The 18,213-nt window shown below is 36.4% G+C and overlaps 2 protein-coding genes across 13 annotated transcripts in view; one reads left to right on the top strand and one right to left on the bottom strand.

Moving 5' to 3' along the window:
* Nucleotides 1-18,213, bottom strand: part of LOC106174987 (uncharacterized) — a 57,784-nt gene that overhangs the window by 29,692 nt on the left and 9,879 nt on the right. For 5 of the 12 annotated variants that reach the window (XM_087007346.1, XM_087007348.1, XM_087007347.1 and 2 more), the window contains 10 exons: nucleotides 16,001-16,064; nucleotides 9,315-9,723; nucleotides 8,951-9,128; nucleotides 8,544-8,616; nucleotides 3,778-3,864; nucleotides 2,777-2,936; nucleotides 1,730-1,916; nucleotides 1,201-1,269; nucleotides 824-952; nucleotides 173-304 (listed from right to left, as the gene is read on the bottom strand). In XM_087007346.1, coding sequence (XP_086863472.1) covers nucleotides 173-304; nucleotides 824-952; nucleotides 1,201-1,269; nucleotides 1,730-1,916; nucleotides 2,777-2,936; nucleotides 3,778-3,864; nucleotides 8,544-8,616; nucleotides 8,951-9,128; nucleotides 9,315-9,366 — 1,067 coding nt within the window. In that variant the 5' untranslated portion in view covers nucleotides 9,367-9,723; nucleotides 16,001-16,064. Of the gene's footprint in view, nucleotides 1-172; nucleotides 305-823; nucleotides 953-1,200; nucleotides 1,270-1,729; nucleotides 1,917-2,776; nucleotides 2,937-3,777; nucleotides 3,865-8,543; nucleotides 8,617-8,950; nucleotides 9,129-9,314; nucleotides 9,724-16,000; nucleotides 16,065-17,699; nucleotides 18,187-18,213 lie in introns of those variants that run through there. The other 7 variants (XM_087007354.1, XM_087007356.1, XM_087007355.1 and 4 more) reach the window with 3 other exon arrangements.
* On the top strand, nucleotides 11,135-15,082 carry LOC106171090 (uncharacterized). The gene is made up of 5 exons (XM_013551226.2): nucleotides 11,135-11,503; nucleotides 12,006-12,173; nucleotides 12,505-12,765; nucleotides 13,181-13,443; nucleotides 13,619-15,082. Exons 1-5 carry the CDS (start codon nucleotides 11,181-11,183, stop codon nucleotides 14,329-14,331), a joined length of 1,728 nt encoding a protein of 575 aa, XP_013406680.2. The 5' UTR covers nucleotides 11,135-11,180; the 3' UTR covers nucleotides 14,332-15,082.

The raw sequence follows: 18,213 nt of genomic DNA, 5'->3' as shown, positions 1-18,213 counted from the left end.
AGACAAATTTAGATATTTTACATAATGCATACCATGTGATAACATATATTACTGATCCATAAATTTCTGGAAATCAAATGCTGCCCACCATTCATTTAAGACCATTTTCCTGAAAGGCCCCCCTCTCTAGTGTTCTGTTTAACAAAAAAATTAAGAACAATTTGTCACTTACTTCTCCTGGTCCTGAAATTTCTCCCTCTCAAGCTGCCTGAGGTTCCCCAGTTTTTTTACCTCCTCGTTCAGAAACCGGTTCTGGTTCTGCAACACCCTTGTCTTCTCCTGGAGCTTGGCATCAGGCTTAGAACTGCAGATAAAGAGGAAGCATGCTGTTAACAACTTTTGGTATGAGCTCAGAGGTGTGACGGGTTTTTTAATATCTCTTGTTTAATGACAGAAAAAAGAGATAAGAGCCAGTCGTGCGATCCAGGCAGTTTGATGCAGGTATGATAAAACCTTATATGTAGAAAAACATGTCTGGTTAATTTTTCAATGATTTATATTTTTCGAACATTCAATACAGTTCATCTATTTTACTGCCTTCTAAGGTACAGTTATTACCATATAATGACTTCCCATTTTTCAAAAATACAGGTTCATATTAAGTGCCTTATTTTATGTGCATACATATCTCTACACCAATTTTAATTTTCCTCTCTCTACAGGTGGGAAAATCCACTATTTGTTCATCTTTGAGAACGTAAAACCTAACTCTAGGCATGACAGGCAGCTCAATAGTATCTCCTTTTTTTTAAATTAATGTCTGCAGTGTATCTCTTTCTATTTCCTCACAACAATTAACACTTTTGATCTATAAAAGATTTACCTCTTCCCCTTCTCATTGTCAGCAGTCACCTCTTGCACAACTTCCAGTCTGGCAGCGTCTTTCCTCTCCAGTGCCTCCCTCAGCTTGCTCTCCTGGTTTAAGGAACAGGCAAGCTCTGCCTTGACCTTCCTGTTATACAATGCATATTGTTAATCTGTGACTTTAAGATACTGCAAGGACTATTCCAACATTTAAAAATTGCAAAACAGAAATATATAAATCATGTTCAAAGGTTGTAATATAAAAATTGTGCTAAGACTTGTTTTCATTCCATGAATCAACCCAATATAAAGCATTCACACTTCTTTAATAAAATAAAATAAAATCAATACCCCAGAGTTGATTAAACTGAATCACAAAGACATAAAGGTACCTACATCAGCTCTCTCTCCAGCTCCGTCACTCGTCTGTCTGAGTCAATGGCAGAGTCGCTGGAACCACTGGCACTGAAATGTTAACTGGTAGAGTTAATTCCATCAGGTTGTGTATAAATATGTTGCCAACTTGCATATAACCAGACCCCTGTATAACTCCTTTTCATGTGCAACTTTTGTTCATTCATCACAAAACTCACAGTTTAAAATTTAGAAGGCAAATCATTCCCGATGTTGTATAGCTTATATATTCATTGGCTAAATAAATCTTAAAAGATTATCTTTATCTTTATCTTTTGTTTTAGGCCAGCTTTAAATACACTGCGTACCTGTATGCAAAATACAATTTTTAGAGATGTCCAAAAATATCTCATTCTGTCAAAAGGCAGAAATCCATTCCAAAAAATATCATTTCAAAAAATAAAAAACATTATTTAATTGTTAAATGTTGCCATACTGAAAAATTGATAAAGCAGAAAAAATAAAACTTTGACACAGCAACAAAAATCAAAGTGTTTACTACTGCTTATACCTTCTCTCGCTCCCTTGCCTATGCCTGCCCTCTCTAGCTATCCCAGCATCCTCTGTGTGCAGAAAAGCATCGTCACTCTCCCCACTGGCTCCGCTGCTCCATTTTCTAGAAGCAGACGATGCTGAAGAAGTCAGCTGAAATGATGGCGCAGTCAAGCTGTGTGCATCTGGGGACAATAATGGTGGCACTGAAACAAATAAAATTGTTTCTAAGCTGAACAGTATTAACTAATTTCAGAAGAATGGTTATAAAATATTTCTGTATAGTTTCAGCATTTTTCTCAAGCCTAACAAATCGATCACATATACAACTTCATGCTGCAGCAGTATATTCATTGTAATAAATCAGTTCTACACCGAGTTGAGGCATGTCAGCTGGCTGTAGACTGCCTTGTGAACAGAGACATCTACATCAGAGACCAAAAGGAGACCATAGATCCTCTAACCCTTCTCTTGTTTTATGCTGGTAGATTGAAATACAGCCCACTGTAAGTGCATACCCAATCTTAAAACATTACTAAGGAAGTGAAGATGAGGGCTTCAGCAATTACAGTACCTAGTAATGTATAGTAGCATACGGGTACTAATCTGAGTGCTTTTTCTCTTATATCAGCTTTATAATAGTTCATATGTAATAGTATTAAAATCAGAAGTGCTGTTAGCATATAACATTCACTTGAGGATAAAAATTATGAAATGTGATGAAAGAAATTAGTGTTTTGATGAAAGAAATTAAAAACACTAGCCTGAGACATGTTTGCCGATGCAATGTCAAATTGTATTTGCATTTGTGGTGGTTTTACTGTTTAGAATAATAAAGCCATAAAGTAGCCTGCCTTTTGATCTTTGCCACCACTAAATAGCAATGTTCTAATTTGAAGAATTCATGACTTTAAAAAATACAGTATCCGTAAAATTCACTATTTTCCAAAATAAAAGATCATGTCATTACCATAAACTCTGTCATCTTAGGTGTCAGATGTCTACTAGGAAAAACTTTCACAACACGACAAAAGTTACTTGGAGACAAAGGTATGCCTTTACCCACCTGCAAACTGGCGTTCCTCTCCGTATCCTGTATCTATGGTACCGAACCTCTGGAACCTCAGGCGGAACACATCTCTTCTTTCCCTCATGGAGGAACACCTCACAACAGAGGAGTGAGTCGTCTCCATGTCATTCACCAAAGACTTGCTTTCTGAGAGACTCTGCAATAATAAAGTGTGTATAAAATAAGCTGCACGTTCTCTGCAATAATAAAGTGTGTATAAAACAAGCTGCACGTTACATGTATACATGTAGCTGCAACTTCTGATAAGGCTGCTGATATGGCTCGACATAAAAACAGTTTGGTTGAGCTGAAATCTTCTAGAAAACCAAACACCAAAAAATTAAAACCTCAACTAGTATGCCAACAATTTACAATTTGATTGCAAATCTTCCACCATTATTTTTGTTGACTGAATTGCCAGAAAAAACTTCTCATGTTTGGTAATTGATGTATACCACACTGGTCCGAATATCTGGATGACAGTGAAGCAAAGAATGCACATGCACCCACAAACATGTGTCTCTCTACTCCAAACACACGTATTTAGGTGTACATTCAGCACATCAGGCATATATCTAATTATGCGTAAGCTTTTTACACTGCCACCATCCAGGCACTTCTAATACTACATAACAACACCATGAATAATATATCTATGCCAGGTACTATATATCCACAACATTATGACACATCACTAGATTGTGTAGTGTATATAGAGATTGACTGTGCACATAACAAACCACACAGCAAGTAGTATGGTCACATTCAGGAGCTGAGAAAATCATCATGATCATTTCTGCTTATCAAGGTGGAAGACATACCAACCATCACAGAAACTTATGCATTTATTATATTGAAACATCATCATAACAGAAAATGTGTGTAATTCATGGCTGCTATATAAATAGCACACACTGTTCCTTCCCCTTCCCAAATAGATAGTACACACTGTTCCTTATCCTTACCCAGTCAAATACATACCACACCTTGTTCCTTACCCTTTCTCTGCCACATGCTTCCCCATCACTGACGCTGTCAGAGCTGGACTCTCGAAGCGCTCTCTTCACATAACTGTCTCTCTTGGCCTAAAATAACACAGGTTACAGAAAGGTATGATGACATCAACCAACTCATGATAGCATATTAACATTTTGATGGTTGTACAAAATAATTATAATCCATTATTTCCCTCAATCCCCTCCCCAAGGTGAAATCAGTTGAATAACTAGAGGATCAGAGAGGCGATACCGCCTCCAAATATTGTACCACCAGCTGGAGCAAGCGCATTCGTATAGACCCCCACATACACAAAATAAGGGACACAGCCACCAGTTTTGTGCTTGACAAGCTGTAAAAATGCAATCAACAAGAATTTTTAAACTATTGCAAAAAAAATATAGGGTACAATCAAATTTAAGTTCTTCGTAAGGTAGGTCAAGGGTCAATTTCAAGGTCACAGTAAATTGCCAGTATATGACTTCCTATTCAAGTTCAAGAGTAACTATGGACCGATCTCTGTCAAGTTTTGGAGATAAAAGGGAAGCAAATTTTAAAGTTTAAAGTTAAAAGAGAAAGAAATTAGCAGAGTTCAATTCATGATAAAAAGTAGGTCAAAGGTCAATTTCAAGGTCACACTTAGATTGCCAGTATAGGACTTCCTATTCAACTTTTATAGTAACTATGGACCTATCTCAGCCAGTTTTGGAGATAAAAGGGAAGCAAATTTTGCTAAATTCAGTTCATGGTGAAAAGTAGGTCAAAGGTCAATTTCAAGGTCACATTTAGATTGCCAGTATATGACTTTCTATTCAAGTTCAATAGTAACTATGGACCTATCTCTGCCAGTTTTGGAGATAAAAGGGAAGCAAAATTTGCAAAGTTCAGTTTATGGTGAAAAGTAGGACAAAGGTCAATTTTAATGTCACATTTATAATGCCAGTATATGACTTCCTATTCAAGTTCAATAGTAACTACGGACCTATCTCAGCCAGTTTTGGAGATAAAAGGAAAGCAAAATTTGCAAAATTCAGTTCATGGTGTAAAGTAGGTCAAAGGTCAATTTTAAGGTCACATTTAGATTGCCAGTATATGACTTCCTTTTCAAGTTCAATAGTAACTATGGACCTATCTCAGCCAGTTTTGGAGATAAAAGGGAAGCAAAATTTGCAAAATTCAGTTCATGGTGTAAAGTAGGTCAAAGGTCAATTTTAAGGTCACATTTAGATTGCCAGTATATGACTTCCTTTTCAAGTTCAATAGTAACTATGGACCTATCTCTGCCAGTTTTGGAGATAAAAGGGAAGAAAAGTTTGCAAAGTTCAGTTCATGGTGAAAAGTAGGTCAAAGGTCAATTTTAAGGTCACATTTAGATTGCCAGTATATGACTTCCTATTCAAGTTCAATAGTAACTACGGACCTATCTCAGCCAGTTTTGGAGATAAAAGGAAAACAAAATTTGCAAAATTCAGTTCATGGTGTAAAGTAGGTCAAAGGTCAATTTTAAGGTCACATTTAGATTGCCAGTATATGACTTCCTATTCAACTTCAATAGTAACTATGGACCTATCTCTGCCAGTTTTGGAGATAAAAGGGAAGAAAAATTTGCAAAGTTCAGTTCATGGTGAAAAGTAGGTCAAAGGTCAATTTAAAGGTCACATTTAGATTGCCAGTATATGACTTCCTATTCAAGTTCAATAGTAACTATGGACCTATCTCTGCCAGTTTTGGAGATAAAAGGGAAGCAAATTTTGCAAAATTCAGTTCATGGTGTAAAGTAGGTCAAAGGTCAATTTCAAGGTCACATTTAGATTGCCAGTATATGACTTCCTATTCAACTTCAATAGTAACTATGGACCTATCTCTGCCAGTTTTGGAGATAAAAGGGAAGAAAAATTTGCAAAGTTCAGTTCATGGTGAAAAGTAGGTCAAAGGTCAATTTTAAGGTCACATTTAGATTGCCAGTATATGACTTCCTATTCAAGTTCAATAGTAACTACGGACCTATCTCAGCCAGTTTTGGAGATAAAAGGAAAGCAAAATTTGCAAAATTTGCAAAATTTAGTTCATGGTGAAAAGTAGGTCAAAGGTCAATTTTAATGTCACATATAGATTGCCAGTATATGACTTCCTATTCAAGTTCAATAGTAACTACGGACCTACCTCTGCCAGTTTTGGAGATAAAAGGAAAGCAAAATTTGCAAAATTCAGTTCATGGTGTAAAGTAGGTCAAAGGTCAATTTTAAGGTCACATTTAGATTGCCAGTATATGACTTCCTATTCAAGTTCAATAGTAACTATGGACCTATCTCTGCCAGTTTTGGAGATAAAAGGGAAGAAAAATTTGCAAAGTTCAGTTCATGGTGAAAAGTAGGTCAAAGGTCAATTTCAAGGTCATAGTAAGATTGCCAGTATATGACTTCCTATTCAACTTCAATAGTAACTATGGACCTATCTCTGCCAGTTTTGGAGATATAAGGGACTAGATGTTATAATTTTGGAGTTACCATAATGTGCCTTAAATTTCGTACAGAAAAAATTAATTAAAATAAAGAAAATGTCATTTTGGTCAAATTTCTTGAAATAGGAGGTGCTCTGAAGTTTCAGAAGTTCAAATTTGATGAAATAATGTCATTTTTGAACACAAGTTGTCTGCTTTGCCAAGCCTTATGTTTTATTTTTCCAGAGTTCAAAATTTATTATCTATTACCGTACTGCACATTTTGCTTTTACCACCAATATGTACTTTTTGATACAGCGTAACTCGAAAACCGTATGGAATACAAAAAAACGGAGACCACCTCCAGTGTTGGGCTTTACATGCTCTACAAAATGCAAAAAAGAATGGGTCTCTAGCATTAACGGTTCCCGAATTAGAGACAGTTTTCAGTTTCGGTATCTTATGGCCGCTACTCCCATGAAAATGCACTGATTGACCCCAAATTCATGGAGATGAAAGATGACCTGAAGGGTAACACTTTCCAATAATATTATTGGTTAAGTCTGTGTGGTGTCTGAATAACAGGGCAAAAAAAATTTTTTTCGTAAAAAATTTCATTTTTTTGAAAATTTTGGCCCATTTGACCTTGAAGTAGAGGTCAAAGGTCAAATCCAAGGGTATATTTGAAATCTACACATATGACTTTTGGAAAGCTGTCTATAGAAATTTTTCCCATAACTCCTTCCGTAGGGTAGATAATTAGCATTTAATTTTGCAATTTTTAGACAGGGGTGCATTGCAATGAGTGCCACACCCAGACCCCAATACCGACAAAGCCCAAATTTTACGTGGAACGAGTTGAGATTATAGGTGACCTAAATCCATGAGATGGGTACGGGGGCCCTCACCGTCTAGGAGGAGAAGCGGTAACGGTAGCCGTCCGGCGGAGCCGGCGGAGCCAACGGAGCCGGCGGAGCCGGCGGAACGATCCGGACGGGACCGAAACCATGTGTACCGCCAGCGCTAACGCTGGTGGTACAATTAGTCTAGTTACTGGACCAATATTAACAGTATGCTTAAATAAGTCAGCTTGATAAGACCATTTTCTCTGATTCAGGCCATACCACATAATATGCTGGCCTTCATTTGCTAGCAATATACTTGTAGGCCTGTATGAGATGATGTGATCAGCAAAGGTCTACTGTGTGCTCCAGATACTACGTATTCAGTCACACATGATCAGAAACTTGTCACGTGTGTTCACTGGTGCATAGATGACCTTGACAAATAATTAACTTTTCTTGCTTTACCTTTCATCAGAGCCATTAAAACACCATTTTCATCTTTAATTCATTTCATTTGTAATTACTTATTCCAAGGCCATGTCTGTTTCTAGAGACATTGCTCTTTTGTAACATTAAATGCTCTTTTGTTTGAAATCTAAAGCTTAAATTAAAATATAAAACCTGCATCCATCTATGGTCTTTTATTTAACATCACTATTATTATGCATCTTTTTGCATTCTAACTGGTTCAGAGAAAATATTTATTTGTGCACCCTCTATTGTTTTTCACAACATATCTCTGACACAAAGTTTAGGCTTGATTGTGATCACTTAACACTCATTCCCTGCAGTGGAAGCATTTCATCATATATATAAATTATAATTGTTTTGACTTGACTCAATGAAATTTCTGAAAAAAAATTTTTCAAGATCACAGAATACTCTAGCTATGATGTACATAAAAATATAGAAGATCTAAAAACCTTCACTCAGTTCAAGTTTTTGTCTGACGCCTTTTGTGATAACACCTGGTTATGTGCATGCTGGTTGTGCCGCATTAAGGCCATGAAAAATGTAGAGGGCAGCAGTGTGCTATGGCCTTCAGCTGGGTTCATAGCAACGAAACAGTAATCCTATTTTATAATAATGTAAATGATATGGAGTCCTAAACTGCCACAAAAGATAGATTCCATAATGGTCTAAAATTCGGGGTGGCAATCCTCATGTTGACAGTTAACCACATCAAGTCTCACCATTAAGATATCTTATTTCCAGCCTGACTATAACTTTCAAGACATTTAATTTCAGGGGAGATGGACAATATTTGACTGTGCTTAACATTTTACAATCACGCATCACAAAATGACCATAGTCATCACCAAGTCTTGCACCATTGTTTCCTTTGTCACACGGACACAAAAGGGCTGCCCAACCCAACTATCAAGTGACAATAGCCACCGATTCCCTTACAGGTATTGTGTCACAGGGTCAAAGACAGTTTACAGCAGCTTAATTGAAGGTGACAGGACAGTGTAAAGCCCACCTGAAGACCCAGCAGCCATATCATCATAGACTCATGGTTGTCAGCTGTAAGGTAGAACTCCTTGCCCTCAATGCTGAAAGAAAAATTAAACTAGAAATTATTCATGTATGTAATAAACAAAATATTGCTAGTCTTCTTTTCAATTTTAATGGTATGTAAAAATATCACAATCTTGATTTGATTTAAATGGTATCGCTGAAAACATGAATATGTGCACTTAGAAAGCAGCACTCACTCTCCATTCTTCTATCACTAAAATGAGTTTAAATTCATTGCTGTTAATTTGGCAAGCTCTAGGTGAAGATTACAGTTGAAAAAGATATCTATAATTCAAAAGCCTTTTAACATCACAGTAACTGTCTCTTCTTAATTCATATTTAAAGGTCTTTGCTAAAATCTGAACATACCTAACAATAAACTGATTATTCTGATCTAAACTCAGAGAGATGGTGGCATCTTTTATATCAACGCTATCAGTGGGTTTGCTCTTTTTTGCCTCGTTTGCATTTTTAAAGCACAGCAATTTTCCTTGGCTGTCATCAAAAACATACCAATAACGCTTCTTTGGTTTTATACGACCAAATGCTGTAAATGGAAAAAATATTTCAATTTTATAAGCACCATGAACCTAAACTAAAGTTTAACATCCTCAACACTTAATGTAACATACATAAAGGATTGCAAACTCTTTTTTATCTCATTACACTTTTCTGATCATTTTCTCAAAAATTAAAAAAAAAAAACATTTCTATCGAATAAAACCACACAAACCTCCTCCTGGGCGATAATACAAATATCCCGAGAGACTATGCCACCCTGCCATCTAGTGACAGAATTCCATATGGTGCCATCTATGGTGTAAATGTAGGAAGGTACGTGTTGCCATCTGGTGAGTAAATGCTGTTCACACTGCTGCCATCTAAGGAGTAAATATATTATTCACTGAGCTGTTATCTTGATGCCCAATTCCCTGCGACTTATGATGCCATTTGGGGATTATAGCTGCAATAACAACCATGCTGCCATCTACAGGGAAAACACATTGTTCTCTGCTGCCATCTGGTGATTGGTCATAAAAGAATGTTAAGATAATGAATACTCCTCTCTCATGGAAATGAATTATCTTCAATGCTGTGGATGAGTCGGTTTCCTTTGTTTTAAATAATCTTCAGGGTTCTATCTGAAATACAGACAATCATTTAAAAAAAAGGTTATTACAAATAACACAGTTCCTTGCAAATGTTTAATATGTCTGACAACATCAGCTTTCCATGATAACTAATACTTTAAAAGATCCTGGAAACATGAACATATAAAACATTAGATGGTATTTTAGGCTTGCACAGTTCTGTTTTGCCTATCTGTCCATGCTGCATGTTGAAAAAAAGAGGAAAAAGAAATTTAAGTACAGATCTTACAGAATCTATAGCAGAAATGCCCTTTGCAGTTTGCAAAATGTTCGAAGTCATAGCATATTAAATCTACCACCTACTAGTATAGCCCAGCTAGGCTGCACCACAGGTAAACACAAAGTCCTCCAATGAAATCAACATACATGTACCTTAAGCTTGCAAACCAAATGTTCAGACATCTAACAGACAACACATAAATAAATAAGGCCCTTAATCTTAATGTAAACACTTCTTAATCATGTCAGTCACCTCTAGAATGCCATTACATACTTCACTGTGATTCTTACTTCATATCTTATTGATATTCTTATATCCCTAATTGCCCTGTCATAATTAAGACCTTGGTATTACACATGCCTTCACTTACAGTATGTGTACATGTGAGTTTTATTCCTTATAACAGAGGTGTTTGTGCATGCATGCATGCATGGTTGTGCGACAAATATTCAATCTTTCAATTTTTTGACAACAAAATATCAAAATATCATTGTTCTAACAGACTGTTATCAATTTTTCATGCTTTGTTTATCTAGAATTAGCAGTAAAGTGCAGCTACAATGCTGGTAGAGATATTCAAACAGAAACAGTACCTGATGTTATCAGGCAACGTGATTCCAGGTTCCACTTTCAATGAGCCACAAATACATTCAGAATATCCACATATTCACATCGTGCAGAACTGCAGACACGATGAAACTATCGGTCCCACTATAGAATATTGAGTTTTGAGGGTCATGCAAAACACCCCAACAACTTAATTTGTTAGAGATATTATTACATCTCTGTTTTCAAGTGGGCCATACCCGGAATATCTCGTCTTCATATAAAAATGAAATTAACATGTAGGTAAAATTAAAAAAAAAAAAAATGAAAAATTCAACAATTTTTTTCTGGTGGTGGAGGTGGTGGTGGTGGGGGGGAGGGGGGTGAATGAGGTATAAGTTATGCTGATTACTGCTTTTCTTTGCTGGGTTCACCTGTCATTCCAAACAAGTGCTCACATATATCAGATTTCTAAGCTGCATAAACATAAAGGGACTGAAAACATTAATGCAAAACCCTCCAGTGATTAACAGTTAGTTAATGTTCTTTAATAGACTCTTGTATGTCAAAACTTGTGTAACCAATGTCTAACTTAAGTGGGGTACGAACTCCATCTCTTATCACAGGTGCACCTTACCCAGGTGAATGTTACCGAGTCAAGGTCACCAGGTAAAACGTAAACATGGGGTATTGGTGTTTCTATTTGTTGTATTTGGTTCTTGTTCACCAAAGTATCTGCCAAACTACCGACCCAACTAGCTTTGAGAACCTGGCAAAAACAATTGATAAGTATGCAAAAGAGGTGCTGGCTTGTAATGGGTCTGAAGTGGTCTCCCTCGCCCTTACCGTGGTCAAAAATGGTACAACAGTACTGGCCAAGTCGTATGGTTATGCAGACTATGTGAAGAAGATAAAGGCCACTGATGAGACCAAGTTCTGTATTGCGTCTTGCTCCAAGGCTTTCACAACAACTCTACTCGCAAAACTCTTAGATCGAAACAAAAGGTAAATATATCCATGTAAATTAATTATGCAAAAAAATACACCCGGTCAATGCTAATGAACGACAACTTGATAAGCTGCTTAAAAGAATATGACCAAAACTATATATATATATATATATACCCTGGAAGGAGGGATAAATTTAAGTTTTTGTATTTGAACATTGACTGTGTTCAACACATGCTATCCACTGACCTTATATAGCCCTTTACACTCTGTTCATGTTTGCTCACTGGACCTTTAAAAAGGTCTTTTCTCTTATCAAGTAGTTAAGGTCCTACAGCATTACCCAATGTCCACTGTATCTGTATCTGTATCCATTACATGTATATTTAGTGAGATTAAATGTATAAATATGAAATAAACCAATTCTCCAAGTTACACTTGTTCTCATGTACTGGTATCTCACAGACCAGTAAATTGTGTACTACATGTACTTCTTAATACTAGAGTACAAGTGATGTGCTTGATACCCATGCTAACCACAACTTAATGTCCACTCCAGCCATACATTTGACTCCAAGGTGAAGGACATCTTGCCAGACCTGTTGCTAGGTGACAACTACACCACATACCATGTCACCATACGAGACTTGGTGTCTCATCGGACGGGTATGAGCAGACACGACTTTGCCTGGGTACTAGGTGGACTTACCAGGGACACTTTCTTCAGGTGAGTAATAGTAATTATAAGTACAAAATCAAAACTGCTTAGCACTCAAATTTGATCTTTTTTTTTTTCAATTTGACATCAAAAACTGACATATTTTTCAATGATTATGGTACATAATTTTTACATGTTAGAGTTACATTTTACATCTTGCATTAGAAAGGCATCAAACACTGAATCAGCTGCGCAGTTGTACTATAAATGGAACAGCATATATAAGCTTGGTGCTTTGACATTTACTTTCAAGACATGAATGGCGTGATTGCACATACACTGTATATGAATTCAGTTATCCAAAGACAACATGTAATGCACTTTCATTTTTACTTTTAAGACATATACAATACATGAATGCCACATACGGCTTCCGCGACCAGGTCATCTACAACAACTGGATGTATGGAATAGCTAGCCGTGTGGCTGAGGCACTGGGAGGGAAACCATTCCAAGTGTTGCTGCAGGAAGAAATCCTGGACCCTCTGGATATGAAACGGACAACCCAAATCTATGACCTGAAGCCAGAGGGGAAGGACTATGCCAAGTTTTATTATGTGACTGATGAGGGACCCAAGGAGGTTGATGTCCAATTGTATAGGTAAAAACGAGAGAGAGAGAGAGAGAGAGAGAGAGAGAGAGAGAGAGAGAGAGAGAGAGAGAGAGAGAGAGAGAGAGAGAGAGAGAGAGAGAGAGAGAGAGAGAGAGAGAGAGAGAGAGCACAACTGCACTGCGACAGAGGGAGGGGAAAGGGAAAAGGGTGTCTGTAACATAACCATTGGAGATGAAACTAAAGAGAGGTTAGATGCAGGGGAGCAGCAGGCAGGGAAAAAACCCAAAGAAACCAAAAGACATGCATTTTTGACTAACTAGTCATCTCACTTAAGAAAGGGGCGGGCTTCACCTCACTAACCCATTGCCAGTTTGTTCACTCTGTTTCTACTGTCCTCCACTGAAGAATGATTAAATAAGCTATATTGTAATAATAAATATATAATTCATGTCTTCTGTTCCAGTACACTGCATGCTGTAGACGGAGCTGGTGGTTTGTGTTCCACACCCACCGATATGTCAAAGTGGTTAACATTTCACCTCAGCAATGGTGTCCTACCAAACGGCACTCAGCTTGTGAGCAACGTTTCTCTGGACAACACAAAGACATCAAGGAACATCTGGGGTGAAGTGGCCATTGAAGATGACCTTTATACCAGACCCAAAATTCCATTTACAGATGTACGAGACAGATACGCCATGGGGTGGTATGCTGGCTATTACAGAGGTAACATCCTACCAATGGATTCCTCCTTATAAAAAAATCAAAAATTAAAAAAATTATATAGAAAAGATCAATTAGTGGGCAAAATTTAATTATTAACTTTGCCTGTCACTCATGGGTTCCATTCACACATAAGGTCCTACCATTCAACATATATGTTGTCAATTTATTTTTTCAGGTTACAGAACTATTTCTCATGCTGGCTCTCTGTATGGACAATTATCGCTGATAACTACCATTCCAGCTGAAAGTATTGCCATATATACCACAACGTCTGGAAACCTGAAGACAAATCCACAAAGAGCCATGAGTTTATACATTGCAGACATCTTGATGGGTCTGGAACCCTGGTTGAATGCAAGCACTACTTGTACTTTTCCCTTTCCTTGGATTATCTCTTCTACCAATCAGACTTCAAGTCTGAAAAGACTGACAGAGCAGAGACCTCTAGTGGACTACACAGGAACTTTTGGCAACTATTTCTATGGGAACATAACAGTTGCCATGGGTACAATGGAAAACAGCACAGACAAAGTACTAAAATTTTTGTATGGGAGTTTGGGAAATTTTCCCCTTTTACCAACAGAAGACAAAGATGTGTTTAAGTTGTATGCTTCTCCAACCAATTTATTTTGGTTTCTTAACTACACATCGGAGGTTAAAGTGAACTTCAGTTCCTCAGAACCAAATCGGGACATAATTGACACAATGACAGTGTCTGGTATCGACACAAACACTACTGTCTTCCTACGAGATCTTAAACTACCACCTAGAACCAACACCAACTGTGGGAAAAATGGTGAAAACTGCTCCACAAGTGGCTCCTTTTCAATAGCTTATTTTGCAAAAGGAATAATAACCATATTTGCTGCTATTGCTCTAGGCATATAGTTGTTGGTAGCATACCACTGGTAACTTTAAATTTTAATAAAATCTTAAGGAAAACTGCTATATGTGTAAGATACATCTATACATTTTAGGGTCAGTAATGCCTGAAAAGACATGAGTATGTAATGTTGTCTTAAAAGAAAGTTTGTTAATATGTTAGTCACTGTTCAAAAAATTATATGCTGATAAAACATAATGCTGTGGACAATCAATTGAAATTTGTGCCAAATTACACTAGACAGTACAGATCTGCAAAAGGTCAGTATCCTTAACTGTTGTGCAAAGCTCAACTAATATCGATCTGACAGAGCAAAACCTGACAGTTTATCTTAATCTGTGGGATCAGTGCTCCAAGGGCAGAGCGGCAAAGAAAGCGACAGTCCCACACTGTCAACTTCACAGACAGATAAGGCAACTTAAGCCTGACCTGGAAGATAGGGTGGGGTTGTTTTTCACACTTTTAACAGTTGTAGTTACGGTCCATTTGTGGCGTTTTAATTTGGTACATCTTGTTTTAGCCACACTTTTTGATAAGGATTCCTTACCCAGCTCTACCCTCTTCCAAGAGAAGAGAGGATTTTCTCTAGATATTTAAGGATATCTCTCTTAATATTCAATAGCTGAACTCTGATCCTGTAATGAAATGTAAGGTCTGTACTTTAGTATACAGAGATAGTCACTATAACATTACTACACCAGGCACTCACATTCCCTCTGATTACAATCATGACAATAAATTAATATTTAAAACCTCTCTTGCTAACTGTACTGTAACAGACAAAAATAGACTCATAATTATTAGTAGCCTGTTATTTCTGAAGGTTAATTAAGGGATTCCCGTAGTACAGAAATTAAATTTGGTGCAAATTCTATCAAAAAACAAAATGCACCAACATTTGATAATAGATTTCAACCACTAGATGTCTCATGATGGCATTCCAAGATGAACTGATATCTCACTGGAAATTTTTTTGCTGTTACTTTGAATTTAAAGTTTAACAAACAGTTATGTTCAAAATCAAACACTTCCTTTTTTGTTTTGTCGCATTTCATTGTCAATAAACAGTCATTCACAACAAAAAAATGCTATTAACTGGCATGTGTTACCAGTAAGAATAATGTTCTGCACAAAGAGACGTCACCACCCAGGCAGTCTGTTGTAGAGAGTAACCCACCCCCAACCCCTGCTGAGTATCATACAGTACATGATTAAAAACTCATAATCGCAAGATCAGTTGCGATAGTTAGTTGTAAGTTATAACTGTCACAACTTGAGTAGAAATGCACCTAGCTATATATAACTCACAGAGGCTGGTGTTATTGTGCTTGTGTAACTTTTAAGTGATGGCACTATACCACAATGACATGCACAAAAACTAAGCATAGGTAGGTCAGCCTAAGTGATGGAGATTGTGAATCATAGGCGGATGAAGGCTGTCCCCTTGTGTCTTCCAGAAGGTGGTCAAAATTTTAAGTGTACATTGACAGATGTCTAATTTTTCTGTCAGAAGAGGATCAAAATGGAGGATGGATCAAAAAGATCATTTGAAAGACTGTCAGAAAATATCTTACTTTTGGATCTGCCCCTGTGAATAAATAATTTCAATTGCAATTAACGTTGGTTTATACTTTCATAAATCTGCATTTATCTTACGTCAAACTCAGAACTTACCTTATATTCACAATTTGATCTGTTCTTCACTTATCTGTCTTTTGGTTGAGCCATACTTAAACAACTGGAAAAAAAGAAACAGTTACATTAATGCTATTACCTAGCAACCATACTGTTGCTGTATTACTTTTGGTATTAATCAAGATTACATTAAAGCAAATGCTATCGATTTCATTTTCCCATTAATTTTTTCAGTTATCATGCTCCTCAGTGACTCTTCAGTTGTATATATCCTATTAGGGATTTTTGCAATCACTGACAAATTGAAATTTTTCTTACAATATAATCAATTTTCTCCTATTTATTTGCTTGACCTTTCCCTAAACTTGGAATCAATTTTAACACCATTTCTAATTTATTCCTTTATTCCAAATAATTGACTTGTCGTGTCTTCCTGTACATTACTTCTTCATTTTAAAGGTCTAAAAAAAGTACAAGTAGCTTTGCAGTATATGAATAATATGACTCGAACTGGGGCATTTTCACATGTAGACTGTATACCTTGAAATATGAATTTTCCAGGTACAGTGGCAACAGGATTCCATCATCATTTAATTATAAAATGCCCATGAGTTTTTTGAAATGAGATCACAGAAGTCTGGTCCTCAGTACTTAATAAAACCAGTGACTTTTGAACAATTAACGTTGCATTTTATCCAAAATATAGTTCAAAGTTATAAGTGACTGAAGTATCACAATAACCTAAAGGCTTTATATACTAGGTTATCAAACCACTCCAAATTATCCTGGATACAGAGTCATTCGTCCATGTAGATGAATTGATTAGACTGTTTTGATCTGTATTTTTTCTACTTGGTAAACTTGCCTACAATTACATGGCTTTAAATCCGGTTTGTAAGATATTGTTGCAAAAGATCATATAAAAATTCTACAAAAAATGGTGCACTGTACGGGCATCATATTTCAAATGTAATCTAGGCTTTAACATACAGCAGAAATAATCTTTTATATTGTTAATGGTATTCATCTTTTCTTATTAAGATTTTTTATTATCTCATCTTCATTAAAAAAAAAAAAAACACCCCAAAACTTTTTTCCAAGACTGATTCAAATTTCTTTATGCATTATTTTTCTACCATTACAGAAAAACACCTCTTCTTCATATACAAAAAAACACATAGTACAACTTGGAACACCTTAAGACTTTTTTACCAAGACTGACTCAGAAATTCTTTCATTTTTTAACTGTTAACAAACACTTAACTTCGGGGGGGGGGGGGGGGGGATCCTGACTGTTTATACAGAGCAGCTATTTACAAAGGTTAAAAGGGGTAAATTGTGTATGTGCCAACAAAATTATCCTGTTTATAATAAAAGTGGTCAAAATATTAATTTAAGTGTTTGTATTTCATGAAATCTGATAATTATTATGCAGCAACTGTTTTGCTTCATGAAGTATACATAATATTATCAGTTGGTGTGTATTTAACGCCTCTGTTTACGGAATTGCTGGGTAAGTCATTAATTGTAATTTTATGAGCAGCAGCAAAGTAAGTTCATTTGTTTACAGTTACTGGATTTTTATCATTATGAAAACATTCTGAAAAGATCCCTATCAAAATGTAAACATTAATCTAACTTCTCTGCATGAAAATCCTTGGTTGTGTATTGTAAATTATATACGTACTTTCAAACTTTATCAACACAATAAAACCCACAGTGAACAATCTCCACTTACATGAAATATGCAATACCATGTAATACCCATCAGAGCACCTGTGCCTTGATTACCTGGTCTATGGCTGCTAGGATTAACACAGCAATTTCTTGCCTGGATGGTGAAAATTTTGATACTGATCTAAGCTGCCTTATCTATGTGGTGCATATATGCTGAAGATTTATTACACATTTTGTCATACATTGGTCTGTAGACTACACGATGTACAACATTCTGAAAGCCATTATATTTTTTCTGGAATCTTAGCCAATTTTGGTGGAAAACACTGTGCTCCATTTAACTTTATTACACAGTCAAAACCAAACCGTTGTGACCGGCTTAAATACCTGACGTTCAACACTTACTTATAAGCTGAAATTAAATGCACTGAGTTTAACGAATGCACAGACCAAGTCTCCTGCATTTTATCTTGACTGATTGCTTTTAGATGTTATGCACTTTTTTCTCAAACTTCATCTCCATACACACAAGCACATAAACACAGCAACAACAATTTGACAAATAAAAAATGCAA

This window comes from Lingula anatina, chromosome 3 (assembly GCF_051362555.1).
Source record: "Lingula anatina isolate TDL-2025a chromosome 3, LinAna3.0, whole genome shotgun sequence".
Classification (NCBI taxonomy): Eukaryota; Metazoa; Brachiopoda; class Lingulata; order Lingulida; family Lingulidae; genus Lingula; species Lingula anatina.
The sequence above is the reverse complement of the archived record's forward strand: the minus strand, read 5'-3'. Positions and strand labels throughout refer to the sequence as shown.